General features: G+C 41.2%; 1 protein-coding gene across 1 annotated transcript; it reads left to right on the top strand.

Annotated features, from left to right (window-relative positions):
• The first annotated feature begins 527 nt into the window (after window positions 1-527).
• On the top strand, window positions 528-22,092 carry GPR26 (G protein-coupled receptor 26). Its single transcript, XM_056352974.1, has 3 exons — window positions 528-1,646; window positions 6,438-6,551; window positions 13,978-22,092. The coding sequence occupies exons 1-3, from the start codon at window positions 979-981 to the stop codon at window positions 14,207-14,209; spliced, it is 1,014 nt and encodes a 337-aa protein (XP_056208949.1). The 5' UTR covers window positions 528-978; the 3' UTR covers window positions 14,210-22,092.
• The last annotated feature ends 294 nt before the right edge of the window (window positions 22,093-22,386 follow it).

A 22,386-nucleotide genomic window follows, 5' to 3' on the forward strand; every position in this document is an offset into this window, starting at 1 on the left:
GGGGCTTTGGGTTTCCTGCTTTTAAAGGAGGAGGGCAGGCAATCAGGCAATTGTTTTCCTCCTATGTATCGTGCTTGGAGACACAGGAGTGTAAAGTGCTAAACTAGAGCAGTAAAATCATTCTGATAGCCTAATGAGAGCTCCAGAGAAGCAGCAGAATACATCCACCCCACCCCCCCACCCCCCACCCATCTTTTTGATGAAAAGAAAGACCCTGCCCTGGGTGAGAGCAAGCAGCAACTGTGAAAGTGATGCACTGAAATGTAGGAAACGCACCGGAGTGCAGGAATTTGGTTACATGGCTGTTTGCAAATTAATGGCTAAATCAATTAAATGAAAGCATGGGATTTCTCTTGAGGAAAGTCTAGTCACAATCGCAAGGAGAAGGGGAGGGGTTGTGGAAGGGGGATGACATAATCACATTTGCGAATCACCAGCAGTGTGCATGCTTTAATCCATTAATGGGGTTTTTATCTGTGATCATAAAAAGCAGGTTACATTCAGCCTGGAAGGGAGTGAGGGTTGGAGGAGAGGGGAGGGGAGAGCAAGAGCAAGAGAGCGAGAGAGAGACAGAAAGCAAGAGAGAAAGAGAGCACAATTCATTCGGTGAATTGCTTGCAAGCTTGGGGCTGATAATTAGGGACCTCAGGAGAGCAGTTTCTCAGAATAACCTGCTCTCCTTCAAATGGACCGAATGGAGACAGTGGTTCAGTCCTGCTGATATTTTTTAAGCCCTCCTCGCAGTTTGATGGGCATTCCCAGTGCTTTTGTGCACGTCTCGGAAAGCGTTGACGTGGAAAGGAACAGCGAGGAGGGGGAGGTTGGAGAAAAAAACTGCAGCTCTTCTAAAAATACGGAGGGCATGCAAGAGTGCGAGCAGGCTGGGGAGGAGGGCGAGGTGAGCGCGCCTCGCACCATGTTCCCTGGGTGCCGGCACGGCGCAGTTTCGGAGATGTCCCTCCTGTGACTGGACGCACCATGAGCATCTGGGAGGTGATCCTGGCTTTCGTGGTGGTGGTGCTGATGCTCGTGGCCCTGCTGGCCAATGTGCTGGTGCTGATGTGCTTCCTGTACAGCGCTGACATCCGCAAGCAGGTCCCGGGATTGTTCATCCTCAACCTCACCTTCTGCAACCTGTTGATGACTGTTTCGAACATGCCCCTGACCTTGGCTGGGATCATTTACAAGAGTCAACCAGGAGGAGATCAGATCTGCCACATTGTGGGCTTCCTGGAGACTTTTCTCACCACGAACTCCATGTTGAGCATGGCAGCTTTGAGCATTGACAGGTGGATTGCTGTGGTCTTCCCTCTAAGTTATCACTCCAAAATGAGGTACAGAGATGCTGCTCTCATACTGAGCTACACGTGGTTACACTCGGTGTCGTTCCCGATAGTGGCAGCTTCTCTCTCCTGGGTGGGTTTCCATCACCTCTATGCCTCCTGCACCCTGTACAACAAGAGACCAGAGGACAGGACACAGTTTGTGATTTTCACTGGGGTCTTTCACACCCTCAGCTTCCTCCTCTCCCTTATAGTCCTGTGTTTCACATATCTAAAAGTGCTGAAGGTGGCACGGTTTCACTGTAAGCGGATTGACGTGATCACTATGCAGACCCTGGTGCTGCTTGTGGACATCCACCCCAGGTAAGGTGCCTGTGCGTTCAGCAAGGGAGACTAGTCATTGCAGAGGAAGCAAGGAGGATGGGGATCAGTGTTATGTTAAATACAGTCTGATCTGTATCACAGCAGGGGATGGGGAGCGGGAAAACGAGCATCCTCCTTGCCAGTTTCTATTCTGCATGTTTCTTGTTAGTTGTGTTTATTTTCCTGGTTGCAGAAGCAACTATTTTTTTGCATGCTTAAGGGCTTTTTTGGGGGGAGGGAAAGCGAAGAATCAGGCAGTTTTGTCTGAGCATCCGCTTCCATTTGAGACAGTGATCAGATCACAGCCCTTTGTTTCTGAAGGTGGATTTAGTGGTCGATAGATTTGCATTTTTTGGCACTGTCAGCCCAAAAACGTGGCTGGATCCCTGAGGGAGCAGGCTGAGGCTGCACATGTCCCTTCAGTCAGAGTTCAGAAGGGAAGCTGGGTGCTGGGTGCCGCTCTTTCACCCAGCAGATTCCCTATTGCTGTGCTCTCTGTAACTTTATCTTTCCTGAAGGCAGAGTTGTAAGGGAATAACACCTGCAAAACGCATATGTTTGAATGCCTATGCTTAAATCTGAGAGAGAGAGACTTCAGTAGCAATGTTCGTATGGCAAAGCGAGGGATGTATATAGTTCATTTCAAATGAGAATCTTTAAGCCTCTTGTGCCTAGGCACAGGAGGAGAAAAGTCTCTGGGGGCTGGGAGGAGAATGGGCTTGAAGGCAAGCACCAAAGGGGTGTGAATGTGTGCTGGGATGCTGCGCAAAAGAGTCATGTCAAGAAGTATGCACAAACTATGAATCTTGCATGAACAGGCTAGGTCTGAATGTGGAAGGATGCAGATTTGCTGTGTGATACGGGGAAGAAGTCTGCCTGGAAGAGAGGAAAGCTTGGAGCAAAGAGGGCAGTCCCACGCCAGGCGTCCCACCTGACCTCCCTCGCTGTCCTTTGCTCTGCGAGCTGGAGCCAAACACCAGCTCTCTCCATTTGCAGCCAGCCGGGAGCTGAGCTGCAGAACTGAGAGCACATGTGGCTGTCCTCAACAAAAGGTCATATTTTGGGGATTCCTAAGCCTAAGGCAAATAAGTCTGAAAGGATCAGGGCAGGACAGCGCACTGTTAGAGGTACAGAGAAACATTTGCTCAGAACAGTCCAGTTAAGCTGTTTGATCTGTCTCTTGACCAAGAATGCAGACCAGAACTTTGGGCAAGTCCTGTTACTGTTCTTGAGAAACACATGTATAAATCTTCCCTTATTCACCAAGTCACATAGAGGAAAAAACACTCTTCTGCCCTACGTGCTGTCTGGTTGCTAAACTGTGGCTCGGCTGCTCTGAGTTCCTGCACGCACTGGGATGCGGTGGTTAGTCCCAGGACAGTGCCGTAAACCCACTGGGGCTATTTGAAATAGCAGTCGTTATGCCTAATGCTTAAAGTATGCCTGGACTGCACAGCAAAGTTTAGAAAAAGGGTCAAGATCTCAACGGTATTTCTCCTCCTCTGCTTTTTTTCTGGTCTGGGTTCATTTGAAGGCGTTTGTGCATTTTGTGCTCATCTCACCGAGGGCTGGATTCAGTGGGGCTGCGGGAAAGATGCCTCCTTTCTTCAGAGGAGACAGAGCTGTACAGGCATTTGCTGCGAGTAACCTGCATTACTAACTCTTCTTTATCCTTCACATCAGGTTATTCTAATACCTCTCTCTAAGAAAGGAGAGTTTTAGCTTCTTTTCTAGACTACAGAAATGGGGGCTGATTCGCCCCACAGTGGTGCTGCCTTAACTGGTGACAGCTACTGCTGCCGAAAGGGCCAGACTCCGATTTCCTTCCCTGCTGTGAGAGCTACACAAAGGCTGCAGGTCTCCCAGAGCAGTCAGTGACATTCCTAAAGGTCTGACATAACAAAGCATCGTTTGAATTATATAAGTGGTATATATACAGGCAATTTCAGTGTTCACTATAGTACCTAACAGTAGACAGCGATGCTGGGAGCATGCATGTGAGAGAACAAAGTTTGCAATCCCACCTTAGACTACCCTGACTTTTCTGGCTCTTTGCACAGTCTAGTTTCAAGGCTGAGAAATGTGTACAGACAATTTTCTGCTTCCTATGACTCAGAATCCACCCGCAAGGGGGTCTAGTGACAGGCATTATGACAGATGGCTTTATTACCTGTGACTCGGGAAGGCACGAGTGATCTTCTGAAGATCATTCAAGACGAGTACAAAGGAAACCTCTAAATACCACACAAATTTGTGTGAATGTTTAGGGCACATGTCCTTTCAAGTTAGCTTAGGCATTTTTACTGGATGCTGCTTTTCCTTGATTTTGTCCTTAAGACCAAGCTATCTTAGGTATTGGTTTCGGCAAGACTTCACTTAAGTGCTTAACCCATGTTTTTCTTCACTCAAACTATCTATACTATCTTTTTGGTGTGTTCAGCTCTACACATCTTAAGGTCCAGTATCTCATAAACTTTGTTTAAAATACCAAACCTTCAAAGGGATATATCTTAAATTTTCCAGGAAATTAAAATCTTTACATGAAAGCTTAGTCAATAATCCAGTTCTATTACTAGTGTCACTACTGGAATTTGCATATATGTTCTTATCTTAGTGCATTAAAGTGTGTGCAAAAGCAAAATACTCATCTGTGTACATTGTCTATATGAAGGAGTGAGATAAAATACCTTCCTCTGTGATATGGTATTTATTAGCTACATCTGGAAAGGCTGAACAAAAGAAATTGGTTGAAGTCTATCAGGACTTCCCAAGTCATGCGTGAGCTCCAGGAGTCAAAGACAGCTTCGTGTGTGCCAGTAAGGAAAAGACATAACTGGGGAAACTGGTAGAGACAAAAAATACACCATCTTCTACACCCTAACAACACCTCAATTGAACCAATTTTGGAGATTTCTTTTCCTATATCACTGTGTGCCTGGGTTACTATGAATGCAATATGACAGGTCTTAAGTGAAGCTGTTGAACGTCTAAGTTCATCTGTCTGCATCTAAAAATACTCCAGGTTCTCCAGCTCTTGCAGAATTGAAATCATATAGGTTCCCTTGGAAAGGTGGAATTTTTTTTTCCTTCTCAGCTGTCATTTCTTGCTGCAAATAACTCAGACATGCAACATGTAACACTTTCAGATGTGTTTTCATTCTACTTAGGCATATTCTTTAAGAATAAGATGATTTGTTATTTCAAGGGGAATAAACTTTCCCTCCAGTATTTATTTCATTTTACACCTCATGATAATTGATCTGGGGACCAGGAATGTAAGACCATTTATAAAATGGGACAAAGGAAATAAGTTTTCTTTAACACAACCAAAAGGTAACACAAGAACTCACGGCCACAGCACCAAAGCACAGTGAGATCCTCAGGACATAGCATGCGTTTAGATGATGATCAAACATTTCCAGATAGAGCAAAGAATGTAAGGGTATGGCCATAAACCTCACAGCTATTAACATATGGGAGTGTGGGACCTGGCAGTGAGTCATCAATTACAAATTCACAATAAAAACGGAGAGACCAATGCCAAGCAGTCAGGAAATACAGCGCGTGGCCGGACCATTTGGTTTGCCTGAGACGTACCTGATTGCGTTACCACGAGACCCGTGCAATGAGTCAACACACAGCAGTGCTGCTACGTGTGTAGAGAGGGATTTCAGGACTGCAGTCTGGCTTGGGTTTGCCCTTTCCCAAAAGGGTTTGTTCAGGTAGAGGTGGCCCTGGTTCTCTCGGAGATACAACCAGTTGGTGCCCATTGGACCTACCTGCCTGGAGAAGGTAGTAGCTCATCCACTTCCCTGTGCACAGCGAGCAGAGGAGTAACACGAGCAGGTAGAGGAGGAGGATGGGCTTTCATTGTATCCCTCTCTCAGCGAGCAAATGTGCTGCCATCAAAGGAGACTGCCTGCAGTGGAAGCATGGTCTCCGCCCCATGCTCCCATCGCCTTGCTGGCACACAAGGGTCTTAGCAGCTCTCTGGTGGGCCTGGTGAGACCATCACCAGGGATCTCAAAGGAGAAGCTCTTGTCCTAAAATGTCACAGGTAGGAAAAAACCCAGGGGGTGATTAAATTATATGTGTTTAATTGGGAACAAGGCTGATTTGAGGCGAGGAGTCAGAATATCACAGCATTGTGGATTTATTATGCAATTCCCGGCTTTGCGGAGCATTCCGCACGGCAGCCATACGGAGCTGCAGGGGCTGCCGAAAGGTTAATGGCCACCTGGCTCACAGCGACGGGATATAGTGGATGCTCCGGTGCTGGGCTGTATGTTCAGGGCATGTTTTTTCCTATTATGGTTCCGTTGTGTTCTATTGCTTATCTTGCTGGGAAGTTCCTCCTGTCTAAGGTAGTGGTGCTGGAATCGCTATTTCTAGGGAAGGAGCATGCTGCCTACCCCACTCTGGATATTTTCCAAATCACTGGATATCATGAGGCAAACTCTGGCCTGCAAATTTGGAATTCAGAAAGGAGCTGCAGCTGAATTTAAGGCTGAATTCCACCAATCTGACTGTATATAAATTGATATAGTGGGTGTGTGTGCATATAAATATGTAATCATGTATTTCTCACTAATTGTTTTTGGAGGGTAAGATGATCATACGATGCATTAATAATCGGTTATGTCCCCTATAAATGCAGCGCACCTGGTATCGGCTTATATAAATACCACAGTTACTGGAAAGATTGATTTCCATCATTCCATAAGTAAAGCCATTAAAATCTGCTACCTGATACTGTGATTCATGTTCTTGTTTGTGTTGAATGTCACACAGTGTAAGAGAGCGTTGTCTAGAAGAACAAAAGAGACGGAGGCAGCGAGCAACAAAGAAAATAAGTACCTTTATTGGTACTTTCATACTTTGTTTTGCACCTTATGTAATTACAAGGTAAGTGTGAACCTACATACTGGAAAAGACTACTGAGACGCACTCTTAACTCGGAGAAGTAGGGCACTCAGAACCAGAAAATGATTCAAGTCTCCTGTGAAAATTTTGTGCACTGTTTCTACTCTCACGACAGAGATCGCATTTAGTGAGCTGACAAAACGATGTAAAACGTCAGAGCGTTTGTGCAATACCATTCTGATGCCATCTGTGGGTGTTCGGTCAGCCCTGTCGATATGCTGGCTGCATGGGAGTGATTTAGGAAGCCAGTCCACAGGATTCTGCCGGCTTTTTGCAGGCCAAATAGTCACCTACTCCTCCGATTGCTTCCCTGGTTCAGGGGGTGATCTGCAAGGGAAGACACTTGTCTGAGTAGGTCAGACTGTAAAAATCTGCTCAGCAAGATCCAGCTGAGGTGAGAACATGGCCCACAGCCTTAGATGATAGTTTTGTCTGACTGGTTAGAGTTTATTAGTCATAAACATCAAATAGCAAATCTGTTCTGGCTCATAGCTAACAAAAATTCTTGTGATTTACGGTCAGATATCTATCTGTCTACTAGCTTATCTTTGGAAATGGGTCCTGTGGGAAACACAAAATTACTCCTATGAAACATAAAGTATTAGTAAGTGAGTATATCCAGAAAAGTGTTATCTAGTTGTTGAAGGAAATTTACAACATATGTTCCTTATTAAAAATCTCTGGAAAAACTGAAAGGCTGCTATGCAGAACAGAGAAAGAAGAAAATATTTTTAAAGTATTTCCTATTCCAACACTATTGAACAGAAACTGTTGGGGCTGACTTCAGTCAAACTCGGATCTGTCATAAAAAATTATTGAAAAAGCTGAATTAAGACTCAGTATAAATGGACATGTAACCAGCCCCAAGTATTACCAATTCAGTATAATATCCTGAATTTTTATTTCTAACAACTCACCAGAAGGTATGGTAGTCTCTTGGTAAAAATGGAAATCTACGTGTCACATTGATTTTATGTTCATGATAATAATAGCTAATTGATTCATGCTGTTTGTTTGTAACAATGTTGCAAATACATTTGTGACAGTGTTACCTCGGTTTACCTTCACTTTCACTTAGTAGTCACCAAGAGACGCTCCATGCCACACACTCTAAAAGGGTATGAAAAGATTCATTTAGGGTCATTTAGCCTAGTAGTTCTCAGGCTACAAGTTATATAAAGCGTTTGTCTCATTGCAAACGGTTAATTTTCATTTTATGTTGGGTCTCTGAACTTAATGCAAGTCACCGCAGTCACAGAATAGCTCGGGGCTCCGTCCTGGGTGTCCCCCAGGGCTCTAACCAGAACTGTCAGAAGCATTTCTGTGCTCCTCCAGTGGCACCTCAGCCCAGCATTCAGGCACCAGCCCCCCACCTCCTCGCAGCTCTGTGGTGTTCCGATTTGTGTCCCTGGAGCCTTCAGACACAGAAGAGGGGTTAGGAGACCCCTGAGCCTCCTTCCTTTAGTCCATACAGGGATCACTGAAGTGTTCCCCTGAGTCTTTAGTCTGCTTTGCCACAGCGATGGATGACCAGAGGGTCCTGAAGGCGTGAAGATGCCTGCCCCGGGGTAGGCTGGGGCCTCGGCCAGGCACGCCAGGCGGGGGAAAGGCTATCACTTGCCTGCCTTTTTGGTTCTGACACATCTAGGGGATGGCTGCAGAACAGGCTGTGGGGAATTCCCTCGCTGGATACTTGAGAGACCTCGCCGGACACCGTGCTGCAAGGGCAGGTGTTCAAGGATGCACGTTGTTGTGCTTCCCTGTGCCTCACACGTACAGCCGAGGGTGCTGAAATCCAGGGGATTAGGAGGGGTTTTGAGCTTCATTATGTAGGCAAGTATTATTTTCTGGGCTGTGTCCAGTGCTTTGCATTCACAAGATCCAGGCAATCAATCACAGGCCAGAAGACAGACGATGAAGTGTGTGGCTCAGCCTCTCATTCGGACAGCCAGCACCAATCAGCAATATGTTTAAAGTAAACATGTTTTTAAGTTCTTTGTGAATTGAGGCCTGAAAGCAGCAAATGACAAGATTCTACTATAACAAAATCTTTCTGCTTCCACACTAAAATCAAATAGCTGTCTCTAGAAATTCCATGAACCAGTGAAGGAGTTGTGCTTATAACCCCAATCAGATAAATTCTTCTCTGGGTAAACCAGACTTTTTCAGATTACGTTAAGATAAAAATCAGATTAGGCACCTCTTTTATCAAGTAAACACCCTTCTAATTAGTTCAGTGGCCGACCTTAAGTAGTATATGAGTAGAGCCTGGTTCTTCTTGATTAAGTTTTTCCATTGTACCAGTATGACACATGTATTATCCCATATTATATATTTCTAGGCATAGCTTGTTTCTTGGTTTGTAAAAATTCTATTAGGACACATCTCTTCTTTTACTATATTTATCATTATGTGATTAAATAACATTGTTCAAAACCTATTTTTTCCAAGGAGCTTTTTCATAAGAAAAAATAAAATACCGATTTCTAATATTTATTTCTAACTCCAGGCTTTTCATACTGAAATACAGAACTTTGCTCATGTAAGTTAATAAGTGCTGTCAATGTGTGAGGAAATTGGCCTTAAATTAAAAATCTTGAAGTAACATCTGAAAGAAGTTCGTATCCCCGAGCCCTCAGGTTACAGAGGAGGATGGTAGAACAGGCAGAAGAAGATTAAAATTCTCTTGTATCATCTCTGGGGGTTAAGGGGTAAGCAAACAGTGGTTTTAGGCTGGTTGCCTGCTCTCTGCATGCAGATCGTGCTTGGGTAGACAAGCAAGTTCAGAATTCCCCTGCAAGCTTTGTTCTTGCATGTCTGTACATATAAAAGCATGGCTTTCCTATACAACCATAGGTCGACATATTTGAAGAAAGTGGCCTTCTAGTCTTTGTCAAAAGCTTCAGCTGCTGTGAGGTAGAGATATTTTCCTTCTGGGTGGAAAAACCTTTTGGTTCAAGCTGGCCAGCCTTGTTTGCTATCCTTATATCTCTGTGCTGACCGGTGGTTCCTGCAGCTCTGAGGAACAGCAATGACCAAAAGCAATGGTCTGCAAGATTGGCAGGTCTGGATCCAAGAGTCCCAAAGTCATGCTGTTTCCTCACAGAAGCTGGCTGGTTGTAATACATGCAACATTTGTAATACCTAATATTTACCTTTAAGAGGCAAAACTAGCTAAGGGTAAATCGGCTGCTGATCACTGTGATGCCATATTTGTATCGAGAAGCAATTATTAAAATCAGGGTTTTTTTCACTAGCGAGGCTGCATACAAAAAAGATTCAGTCTATCAAGCCATAAAGAGAAAATAAAGTAAAATCAACAGCAAGATCAAATGGACGGGCAGCTAATTCATACGACTAACACAAAAGAAACAACTAAGGTATAATTCTGATACTATGGGACTTGGGGGGTGGGGGGGAGGGAACTATCAGAATGAGACACAGAAATGTTAAGAATACAAGCTTAAAGAGCTGATTCAGATTCTTGGGGAAAGGACTGAATTTCTTCGTGTGAGAACTACATCACCTACCAGCTCCAAAATGCAGCGCAGCTTTGTTCCACTCCTGAAGAAGACATTTTTGCTTGTTTGAGACTCTGGTCTGTTCAGAGTGTTCTCCATAACTCAGTTAAGTTCTCAGGTTTAAGCAATGCACAGCAGATGTGTTGCCATTGTAGCAGCCTGCCAGCTGGATGTATACGTGCTCAGTAAAATATTTTACTTTAGTGATTAACTGCACATGTATATAAAGGGTTTTCAGTGTGTATTATCTGCATAAGAGATCAAGGTCTTAATCTTCAGCATGACATTCTCGTTTGTTTGCTGAAAGTCAAATAAAATAATTGGATAGCCATGTGACATGACACACTCCTCAGAATTCTAAGTTTCTAAAATATTAACAAATTATCACAACAAAACAGCTTATAGCTTTGAAATAAAAAGGTATTGAAGACCAGACTAGAAGAGTGGCTTACGTAGCAAGATAGGGAACTACTGTAGAATTTAATTTACAGGTAGCACTGAAATATTAATGCTCCTTCACTGAGAATGTCTTCTTTTTGGCTGAAACATTTCATGAAAATTGAAGCTATGCATATAATTTCCCTCATAAACAAGAAACAAAAGCCTCTTTTCAAAGGCAATAAAGTATGTGATATGCCTTGAAAGACTGACATTTAATTGTTTGTACACAAAATGGAATTGCATAGCTTGGGGTTTGTCTGAGTTTCTGTGTTTGCTGCTTGATATCTGCAATTGTAGTTTACTATAAAAAAATAACACACAAGACTTGCAGAATGTGTAAATATCAAGGACACTTAAGGAACATAATCAAAGAAAATATATAAAATTCCGTTGATAAGTGTAGGCTTGTTAGTTAATCAGTCAATGAAGGTAAAATTAGCAAGTCTAGGCTTGCAACCCTGATATGCCCACTTGATATGCTTTAAATGGAGATTGTTAACAACTCGTAGAACTGATTGACAGACACTGAGGCATAAATTTGTCATATTTTGGTCATTCAAGGCATCCACTGAGTTTAATTAAACGTAATCAAATTCACATTTGTAAAGGATTCAGTAAAAGTGAATCAGCCAGATGAAATTCAACATGATGAAATGTAAAATGCAAAGAAGGCATCAAATATATGAAGCGGAGAATAACAGGAAAATGGCTCATGGTAGATTTCAAAGTAAATATGACTCAGTAGATGATTAATTTCCAAATAGTCAATTCTCATTTTAAAGCATATTAATGTGGGTGTCATAAGTTACATTTTATTAAAGAAGAGAGAATACATGAGGTGAGACCACCAGGCATCTTTAGTAGATGATTATTATGTCTTTGTTTCAGTCCTGCTTTGTAAGAAAGATATCAACCATGAGTTACATGGAGAGGTTGAAAGAACAAATTTTGGTTAGTTGAGGTGAAAGGAGAAGGAAATGGGGCGGATGGCAGTTCTTTAGTATCTCAGAGTTGCTTACAGTGATCAGCTGAGCCAAGTGGCATCAGTGGAAGGGCAAGAGTAATTCCCAAGTATTTCCACATAACATAGCCTGGTCACCTTAGATGTCACATGTCTGTGAGCCCAAAGAGTATTTTGGCTAATATCACCACTCCTAAAAGCAGCATTGTGCAGGTTGCATCTCACTTCCAATGGAAGCGATACACAAAGCGATCACATCGCTAGCACAAAGCACATAGAACTGTGCTCAGTAATAAAATTACCAGTGCTGTGCCAGTGGCTAAAGCCCTAAAGCATGGGCTGCAGACCCATGGTGCTAAGCCCAGCACACGTATGTAGGAAGAGACAGAGCTTTTGCCATGGAGATTGCAGTCGAAGCAAACCAGAACAGGGAGAGAAGATAGAAGCTTGTAGTCTGTGGTGCAGAAAATTAAGGATCCTTAGTCCTACTTTGTGCTCAAATGACTGGACCATGCCATCTGCCAGCGCTATTTTAAACAACACGATGTAGTGAAAGTTTATAGAATGAGAATAAAGTGAGTGAGGCAAAAAAATCCCCATTTCTAAACTGCTTGAAGTGCCAACACTGTTGTTGGTGCTGCTGCAGGAACCATGCTCCTGAATGCTCCTTAGAAATGATGCTTTGTCTGAAGAAACGTTAGGAACCGAGGTATTTTCAAGGCGGGTTTGAGGGCATCTGCTGCTGAAGAGTTTCAGCAAAGATCTTATTTGCCGTTGCATAGTGGGGCTCTCTAGCAGCATATGCAGCTGTTCGTCCTCTAGAAAAATCCCCAGTTTCTCAGCAGCTGTAGAGATGCAGAACAGAACTGCCCTTCAGTGTTGCTCAGAGACTTGGGGGAAGAAAACCTTGTGAGGTTATCAATATTTCACTGTCAAAAATACTTCTCAGTACAAAGGGTTAGGGTTATCTATGCTAGTCTAGGTATGAGAAGTATACAAAATTCTTCCCTCCCTCCCAGAAGGAGTTAAAAGTTTTGCCTTGTTAAATTGGTTGCAAATGTATACATTTGGCCTTTAAACTGACCGGTGTTTAAATTCAAGATACATTATGCCATTTCTCAATGATGAATTTTCCTTCCCTGTGTGCTTCTCCCATGACCCAGACAAACTGTTTGCAAGCACCAAATTATCTAGGAGCTGAACTGGCTAAAAAAGCTGGATAGCACGGGTGAGGTGGTTTCTCAGATACTCTAGAGGGGACATAGAACCACCAGTTCCGACTAGATGCTAGATTTTTAGATAGCTAATGGTGGGGCAATATGACTCCCATGAGCCCAAGCAATGGCACTTTTTGTCCCAATCTCAAACTTAAGTGCTCAAAGTATGGTTTTGCATCAATATTTATAAAATTATGTTTGGTTGTGAAGAAATAATTGTTTACAATACTTGTGGTTAAATTTGCCCTGCATGTTGGGTCCAATGGGGACAATAAGTGTGAAAATCTTCAGAAAACATACCTGGGGAGATTATACTATTTTAATTCCCTTTAGAGCTATATTGAGTCTGTGATGAACTTCAGCTGCCAGAAATATGATCTTATGACACACACTACTAGAAAAATGCAGAAACCAAAAGTACAAAATTAAGAAAAAACAAGAAGTGAAACATTAGTGTCTAACTAGAGACCTTATTAGGACTGAAAACCCTAGTCATCAGAGAGAGTAACGCACATTGTTTGTAGGGTTAAGTTTTGGCACAGAGACTAAAAGTGTAATGGGTGAGGTTCTATTATCTAGGAAGTGATTTTATGAGTAGATGCTGCGTGATATTTGTCATCAGCAAGAAACTTTCTGTGAAGTGTTGACCTGCTTACCACAGAGTATTTATGATCCTGAACATGGTGTTCATTAGGCCGCAGAAACAGGCCCAGGGTACAGTACTCTAGAGAAAGGGGTGTCCCTGTATCACGTGTCTCGATGGCCCAAGTGAGCCAGATGAGTTGAAAACCCATCTCTACATCAGAGATATGGAGTCAGGTTTTAGTCTCCAAAAGGTGTATTCCAATAACAAATAAATAGGCTCTTTTGAAGACTGCCTCATGTCCTGATGGAGCGATCCCATTTTGCACTGAATTCTTCAACATTTATTGAGGCACATGATCAAGAGAGGCTTTTAGGAGGCAATACATTTAAGGTCCACTTCTGGCCTAAGTAAATGTACAGGTAAACGTACAGAGTCAAGTTGCAGGTCCAGATACTCTGACAGGAGCTGTGTAGTCCCATCCTTGGGAACGAGTTTGTCATCTTAGAAATGGATAAGGGGAGGACTACATTCACAATTTCATCAGTACGGCTTTCTTTCTTTTGTTTTCTTGCAATTGCCCAGGAATAAATCGGGGGGTTGGGGCACCATTGTCTTACAGTTGTGCTGTTGCTCCATGTTTTTAATATGAATATTCACTCTTTCAACCTTCCTCTTTCCACAGACTTGTCGAATTATCCTCTGTGGTCCACATCAATTCCCACTGGGGAATCATTTCCAAGTGCTTAGCTTACAGCAAAGTTGTTTCAGACCCTTTTGTGTACTCTTTGCTACGGCATCAGTACAAGAAGACATGGAAAGACATCATAAACAAGATCCTCAAAAGAAGCTCCATCAATTCCTCTGCCCTCATGAGTGAATCGCACAATAGGAATACATTGCAGCTGAACGAGTGAGGAACCTGGTATGGGACCTACAAGACACGTGAAACAATATATGGGAAACAAAAGTAACTGGCCTATCCCTAGTAGCTCTCCTCAGCTGTCAAGGTTTTGGGAGGCAGTCATGGGCAGGTTGAAGCTCAGTCCATGTCCCTCCAGTAGCCCATGCAACACCCAAGGGAGGCAGGCTGCTTTGCACGCCCTGCCTCCGACTAATGGTATGCTATTGATCTGTGGTCCTGCAGGCTCCGCAAATACAAATCTCCCATTGATCTCCATCAGCAGTTATACACACATATAGGGTAAAAAGCCAGCCCTCAGCAGAAGGGCTCATTGAAGTAACGGGAGCAAACTGATGCCATCACAAGGTTATTCTAAAAAGCTGCAAAGGGATATTTGTGCTTTTCTCCACCCCCTGCTTGCTGCAGGTAACACTTTCTCTAATGGAGCTGCCAGCCTCGTTTTACAGACTGTCCCCCCCTGCAGCTGCTTGAGCAGGTCCTGTATAGAAAAACTCTTAATAGGAAAAACTTAATAGAGATATCGTTACCTAGATACTCATACAGTGCCCAGCATAGCTTTCAACAACTTCTGATATACATTTTTTGAACAACCCTGTAGAATTATAGGAAGAGAATAGTCACTTCTGAAGTACGCTACAGGCTAGCTTCAGCCGTGTCTTCTTTGAGTTTTTTTAAGTAACTTCCGCAGAATCCCATTAGTTTTCTCCCCACTCAGTTTCAGAAAAAATAAAAAAGGTAGACAGGATGGAAAGGTCAGGATGCTGCCTGCCTACCAATATATCTGTGGTATAAAGAAATGGATTTTGGCCAAAGCTGCAGAACTGGGCCCTGTGCCCAGAGGAAATTTTTTTTTTTTTTTAAATTTCTGAGGTGTTATTAATCATGTTTTTTTCCTACAGATATGTTACTTAAAGGAAAGAGGAGACTAAAGCTGCATGTAAAAGTATAATTTCCAAAGCAAGTGGAGAAAAATAATAGACCTCCCGCCCACCGTGACAGTGCAGCCAATAATCTGAATTGACATCTGAGTGGGCAAGTCTCAGGAGGGTTTGGTATTGATCTTTATAGGTCAAGATTACAGCTACGCATAGTAATGTTATTAACACTTACCACGCATTCAGTTCAGCCTGCAGATAATGTAGGCCTAAATACCAGTTAAATTTTCAAAACCAGGGTAATCCTACGTGTCATACTTCCTCAGACACTGCCACAGCATCTTATTTTTTGTAAACATTATTTATTGTAAGTACAGCTACAGCTGGTAGATGGCTTCATGACTGTCATGTAGACATATGACACTGAAGCCATCTTCCAGCGATTCACAAAGAATTACTTTCCTGGGTAATTTTCTGTGACAACATTATGAAATGAGAAAGTTTTTCAAATGTTTTCTTATTAATTAAGCCGTAGAATATCAAAAGCAATAATTAATCAGTTGTGATTTCTGTTGTTTAGGAATAACTTGCATAAACAAAATGTGTTGTCCTCATAATCTCTTATAATTATTTTCATGTAGAGAACTATTGGTTTCAAATGCTTCACATTTATACTTAGATTGGCAAAACACTTATTACCAATTCTGACCTTAATTCTACACATATTTTTCTCCAGAAAGTGACTTAAAGTCCAAGTTCACATCAGAAATTAAATTCAGTTTTGCTGGGTGGGTCAAAAAAGCTTCTGCCTGGTGGCCATAAGGTACAGTTTCTTTTGTGAGGGTGAATGGCAAATAGATGCCCAGATTTTGAATAGTCTTGGTTCATTAGGCTCCATGCATGCCATGGCAGTGTAACTAACAGCTGACGTAGCTGGCTGTATCGCTACCTATTCTTGCTCATATTCTGACTGTCAACACTGTGTTGAGAAAATAAAGTTAGGATCATGTTGAGAAATAAGGCCCTGAGTACTAAAATTGTGGGATTACTTTTCAGTTACCACCTCCTGCAATCTCCCATCCCCCAAGCAAAGGCAACTGTTTGGTGCCTACAGAATCCCCAACAGCAAAGGTTAATGAGCTCAATTAGTATATTCCCTATCACTTATGCCAAATGATCAATACCAGTAATTCTGCAAATATTAGCATGCTCCATTCTGCAAACTCTACCATGAATATAAGTCTTTGATAGAACAGACGTTATGGCAACTACGATTTCCTATGTATCTTACAGAAAGTGTCCACTGCTGAAGTTTCTGGCCAGCGATTCAAAGCCCAGACAAGTAACTCATGGGGGGCTTCACCCCAAAGTCTGTGAACATGAGGTAACACCTCAGCTGTCAACCTGGAGAGCCTTGCCTTAGCCCTCACCCTGGCATGGTAGTACAGCTGCAAGGCAACATGTTAATCTATAAACTTACATTGTCACTTGCTTTATAAATGGAAAAATTAATATAATGAAGATCATCAACTACCGTGTCAATAACATTTTTTTCAGCTGAACTATTTAGTCATAAAAAACCCCAGTTACAATAAAATATACACACAAATACAGTTACAGCGTTTAAGTAAGTTTTTACAATGTTGCATGCAAAAATTACCCTTAGCCAGATGAAATAGTCTACCTCATTTTAACCATTTTACATCTTAGGTTTAACGTAATTTTCTCAGGTGCCATAGGTAAAAACACCCCGTTCAAGACTTGTTTCTTAAGAAAATCAAGTCATTTTGATGACCTGATTGTATCAGAATGCATGATGTTAAAAAGTTAATTATTAGTGAGTTTAAAAAAGACAAAAAGCTCTATATCAGATTGATACATGTTTTACAAAGACCATTTTTAGTGAAGTAAATTGCAACAGAATGATTGTTGAATGCAACAGAATGATTGTTGAAGTCAGCGGTTGTTGTCAACTTATATGTGGGGCTGCTGCCAAAGTCAATGGGAGTTTTGTATGTCAATAAACCTAGCCCCAGAAGGATTTCAAATTTTAAATCAATTATTCAAATAAAGTAAGATAATTTCCCAGGAAAAAATAATTATATACTTAGGATGGCTAGTGAAAGACAGAAGAATACAACATTGGACTTGTCTCATTATGCTTGTATATCACAGTCAGTCGCTGGTTGATTTATGTGTCACTGTGAGCAATAAATCTCTCCCCTTTTATGTGTTTAAAAAATTGTCTTTCTTTCATGGTGCCTTTCTTCTCGAATTAATCTTATAACAGAGAATAAATATAATTTCCCCTTACTTACATCAGCTGTCTGACACATTGTCATATTTCTACCATCTGAAGCAAGCGAGAGTTGTAAATGCTGGTGCTTGACAAACTGTCTCAGTATACAAAATAAAAGTAATACCCTCACATTTCCTGATGACATTTTATAAGATACTAGAAATATGATACTGTGGCTCGTTAAGTGCTAGATATTCAGCTGAATTCTTATAGGCAACTGGCAAAATTTTCTAAAATGTGTGTCTAAGTGATGAATGTAGATATGAGTAACTGTCTGCTGAGTATTATATGTGCTGTACAACACTTTGACTCGAGTGAGTTAGAATAATGATGGTAAATGTAATGCACAATAATTTAATATCTCTGGTCATGAAGCAGAACTGTTTCTCTTGTCTAACACAAATGCGCATGTGTGCGTGGGGGGGGGATTTTCCATTTGTTATTTAAATATTTTTTTTAACATTTGTAAAATATGGCTACAATGTGTGCCCAAAGTATGGAACTGCATGTGCAAAAATTGTGCAGCTGCTTAGGCAATATGCAGTTTTCTGTTTGTTGGTATCTGCAATCCATATGCAATATCTATTTCTCACATGCACGTTCAATTGACATTTTCTTCATATCTTGTAAATTTGGCAGGCAGAACATTGGCAGATGATTAAGAGAATTTGGTCCACTATGTCATTTTGTGGATTCTGAGCTTTTTCCTCCATTTGTTTTACAGATATTTATATAATCTCAGAGCCCTAACTGTGAGCTAGGATCCTGTTTGATGGTATGTTTTTGAGCCAGTTTGAATGTGAAGATCTGGGTAATTGCATTTGGCAAAACCTCTGAGAGACTGATAAGAGTTTACAAATAAGTAATAAGTACCAGGTCCTCTCCTGACATACATCAACATTAATAGTTGGTTGTTCCACCTGGGGATTGGGCCCCATTAGATAACTATATCCAGGTTTTATAGATCTGACTTCTAAATGTGTAGGGCCCAGTTTTCACGGTGTTTATGGATGGAAAGTAAACAGGATCTAGCGAGTTCCTCATGTGCATACATGCCCACTGGCAACGTCAGGCCATGACTCTTCTCTAAATAACTTCTATCCCTGTTTTTATTCTTTGAGTAGCAGACCCAAACACCCTCCTTTCAGTGGTCCTTAATCAGACTTTTTATAACCTCCCTTACTTCTGAAACAAATAAAATCTAGATTTAAAAAACATTCCAGACAAGTCTTTATGAACCCTGATGACTGCTGTGGCAGTAGCCATGCATGTCACAGCATCACAGCCCAGCCAAGGTTGGAAGTGACATTTGGAGGTCACCTTGCCCAGCCCCCAGGAGGCACATCGCTGCCTCTTGCATAGTTTACCTTCTCAGTTTTTCCAATGCATCTGTTTGCTCTGCAATAGTGTTGGGAAATGATCTTAGCCTGCTTCAGGTCAATAATAAAATCTTCCTGGAAAGAATTTTTTTTTAAAAAAAAACCAATTTGGGGAAGATAGCTTAGACTTACCTTCAAAAACAGCTGCATCAGAACAACTTTAGAGGTTACAAAACTGGGGCAGAAATAGATGCGAACAGGAGGCTGAGGATCAGGAAGGTTGGGAACTATAAACTGGTTTTGCTGCTGTTGCAACGATATGTGTTGCCCGGCTGCAGTGGGCTTTTCCTAGTGACCTGTTTCCACACTGAGAGCTCTCCAGGTCTCTCAAACACCCACTTCCCCCAAAGAGAAAGGCAAAATTTCTGTCAAAGCCCAGTAACTGCCAGACAGTGGGTCAAGGGTCTTGTTGAAGAGCAGCACAGCCTCCACAGGAGGACTCTTGTTGGGTTGGGAAGATGCTAATGGTTTTCAGGTGGGTTACAAGGAAGTTACTCACATTGTTTGAATGACCAGAAGCTACCTACACCTGGATGAACCTTACCTTAGGAGACAGTCTAATTTTTAAAGCTCAGGAGGTTTAGGTAGCTTGCAAAAGTAATTTCTGGACCTACATGCCTAAGGTTTCATAGTTCCCTTACCTCTCTTAAATGAAGAAGGCTCTGAGGGCTTTGAATAACTTGTCCTACACATTTGCACATGTGCAGTGAATACCTTTTGAAACAGCCCTTTGGAAATTGCTTGCTTTTCACTACTGTTAGAGCCCTCTCCTCCCCATGTTAAATGTTCTTGTGATTAAAGAAAGATTAAATGCAAAACCAGAGACTTCACACCTATGTCAGCTCATTAATACTTAACCCTAAAAATCACTAAATACTTCAGCGCATCACATTCAGCACAGAAAGCTCAGCTAGATCCTGATCCTATGTCACTATGTGTTTGCTTCGATGGATAGTTAGGACTGAGCATAGGCTTATGGTTTTGCAGAATCAGGGATTGTATCTTCGTAACCTACCCAAGCCTGAATAAGTGACAACAATAACATTTTAGCCTTAAACTTAATTTTTTTTTCTTTTAATTTGCTTTTTATGCTTTCAGCATTCAGTATATCAAAAATCTTTGATGGGTGACGTTTCTTTATGAAAACTGTCCTGCTCAAAAAGGCAGCTGTCCCTGTTGGAGGGGTATAAAAGTTTACATGGAGAAAAGAGCTGCTGTAGTCTTTGTAAAATGTCTACTTCTTACCTGTAGTCCTGGTGTGTATCATGTAAATATGTATTTAGGATTGTCATGTTTTAAGCCAATAATGCTCTGATGTAATGAACTGGAGAGGTTGCTATAGTTTATACTATATGTCTATATTTGTAAGAAAGATGGTTACCCTATAGACTGTAAGTGCACTTCAGAAATGTGTGTATCGAGAAGCAAATGCATCAGGTGTATGACAGCATGCATGTGTGGTAATTGTGTAGTAAAGTATGATTTTTGTTGAAGAAATGCTATTGCACATTTTCAACATACCCAAAGGCATGAGTCCACATGGTGGATTAACAATCTGCAAAAATATATTAGGAAAAGGATCTCCATTTGGAATTATTACTGAATACTAGGAAATTCTTTTCTAGTCACTGTAGTCAGCTAGAGCTGTAAAACAAACCTTTCTAGAAGTCATACCAAAAGCAAGAAATCGAAAGCCTCCATCCTCCTGGGATTTGGATGCAGCAAGAGTTCCTAAGGAAAAAGCAGTGCTTTTGAATGAAATGACCGTGCATCCTCGGGAGATACTAGTGGGAATGCAACATGACCCAGGGTGCACGGTTGGCTATAGCCTTCCCAGTCCTGTTTAGTCATAGTGCACTGACACTACCTTGAGTTCTTGAACAAAAATTTAAAACGCCCTGTTAGATATCGGAGTGTTTTACCTTACCTTCTGACCACAGGGTCCTTATGCAAAGACAGGTAATTTTTTACTCTTCCTTTGCTAATGTGATCAATGAGCTACAGTGAGAAAAAAGAAAGAAATCTTGTGAATTGAATGACTTTTGTTAGGAAAAAAGCTGTCTGTAAAATACTCGGTGCCCTTAGGGTCACACAGCAAACATGTGACAAGGCTGGGGACAAGTTCTGCACACTCTGCCATCCATCCCAGCCTCATTCAAGTAAAATAAAGCTACTGGCATCAGCCAGAGTAAAGAATGGGTCTTTTTATAACAGAAACCATAGGGCTTCCCAGATAAGACGTTTGAAAAATTGTTATCACAGATTGCCTTGGAAAATAGAAATAGATAACTTAAAAGGTGCCTTGATTTACCTTCATTTATACACAGGGCATTTTTCTAAACTGTAGCTTTTTTTCCCACAGTGCTTTTAATTTCTTAAGATCATTTTAGGATAAAAAAATCACATTTGGCAATCACTAATCATTCCCTTCCGAATTCTTGCAGGAATGTAATGTACTACCAGTCTGTCCAGATACAGTTAGATATAAACATTTTCCCCTAGATTAGATTGTTAGATGATTACTTACTTAAAAAAAAAAAAAATGTTAGAGGCTGGTTTTACAAATATTTGTTGTTAGGACAGAGGGGTTGCTTGGATGAGTAAGGACCATTCATATAATGAGAGGCACAAAAGGTCCGGCCTGTGTATTTAAGCTTTTTGGTTTTGTTTTGCAAATAATGAGAATAGATGGTTTCCTATTTCTAAAAGCACCTAGCCAGTCTGAAGAAAGATAATTCTGAAATAACATTAATAATAGCTGCTGTAGATAGGGCATGTTTTGATTATATTGTTATAAATATTCCATTATAATTTATTGCATTATACTTTTTGTATAACAATGGTATATAATTGCAGGGGCTATTTATTTAGGAAAAAATGGAAATATAAATAAAACCTTTCTAAATCACATGGACAGAGAGATACACAGACCAATTTGTGATGACAACATGTTCAAGAGTGCCATGGGTTAACTGGGACTTCAGGGTCCCAGGTAAGCCAAACTGAGTAATCTCCCAACAGATACTTCAGAGATACAGGTTCATTCATGTTAAAGGCAGATATATAAAATTCTACTACTGTACCTACAGTTTAAAGGAATACAATAAAATAAATTTTAATCTTGACTTCAAGTTTTTGAATAATAGGGCCTGTGCTGTCTATTCTGTTTACAATGGCTTGTGCTTTGTGAATACACATCAAATGTTGTAATATATTTTTATTACATAGAGCTAATGGTTAATACAAAGTGTCATATATAAATAAATACACACTATATATGTATATTGTGAATTTGTTAAATTTACTGTTAATGAAATGTGATTATGATAAAAGACTTGGTGTGAGCTATTTTTTCATATAAAAGTTAATGTTTTAAAAAGTCTGTTTCACTTCATTGTTGCAAATGTCAAGCCTCTAATGTCATTGCAATGATGGGACCTGATCAGACCAGCTCATTTTTAGAAATCTGCAAAGTCAGTTGCAATAGAATATTACTTCACCACAATATGAGTAGCACAAGTGCAATAATTGGAGAATCTTAATACGTAAGCATATGTCTAGTCTTAATACACATGGTCCTACTTAAATTGAGCAGGTTTCACAGCTGATGTGAAAC

The sequence above is a fragment of the Falco biarmicus genome, chromosome 9 (assembly GCF_023638135.1).
Source record: "Falco biarmicus isolate bFalBia1 chromosome 9, bFalBia1.pri, whole genome shotgun sequence".
In the NCBI taxonomy this organism is placed as follows: Eukaryota; Metazoa; Chordata; class Aves; order Falconiformes; family Falconidae; genus Falco; species Falco biarmicus.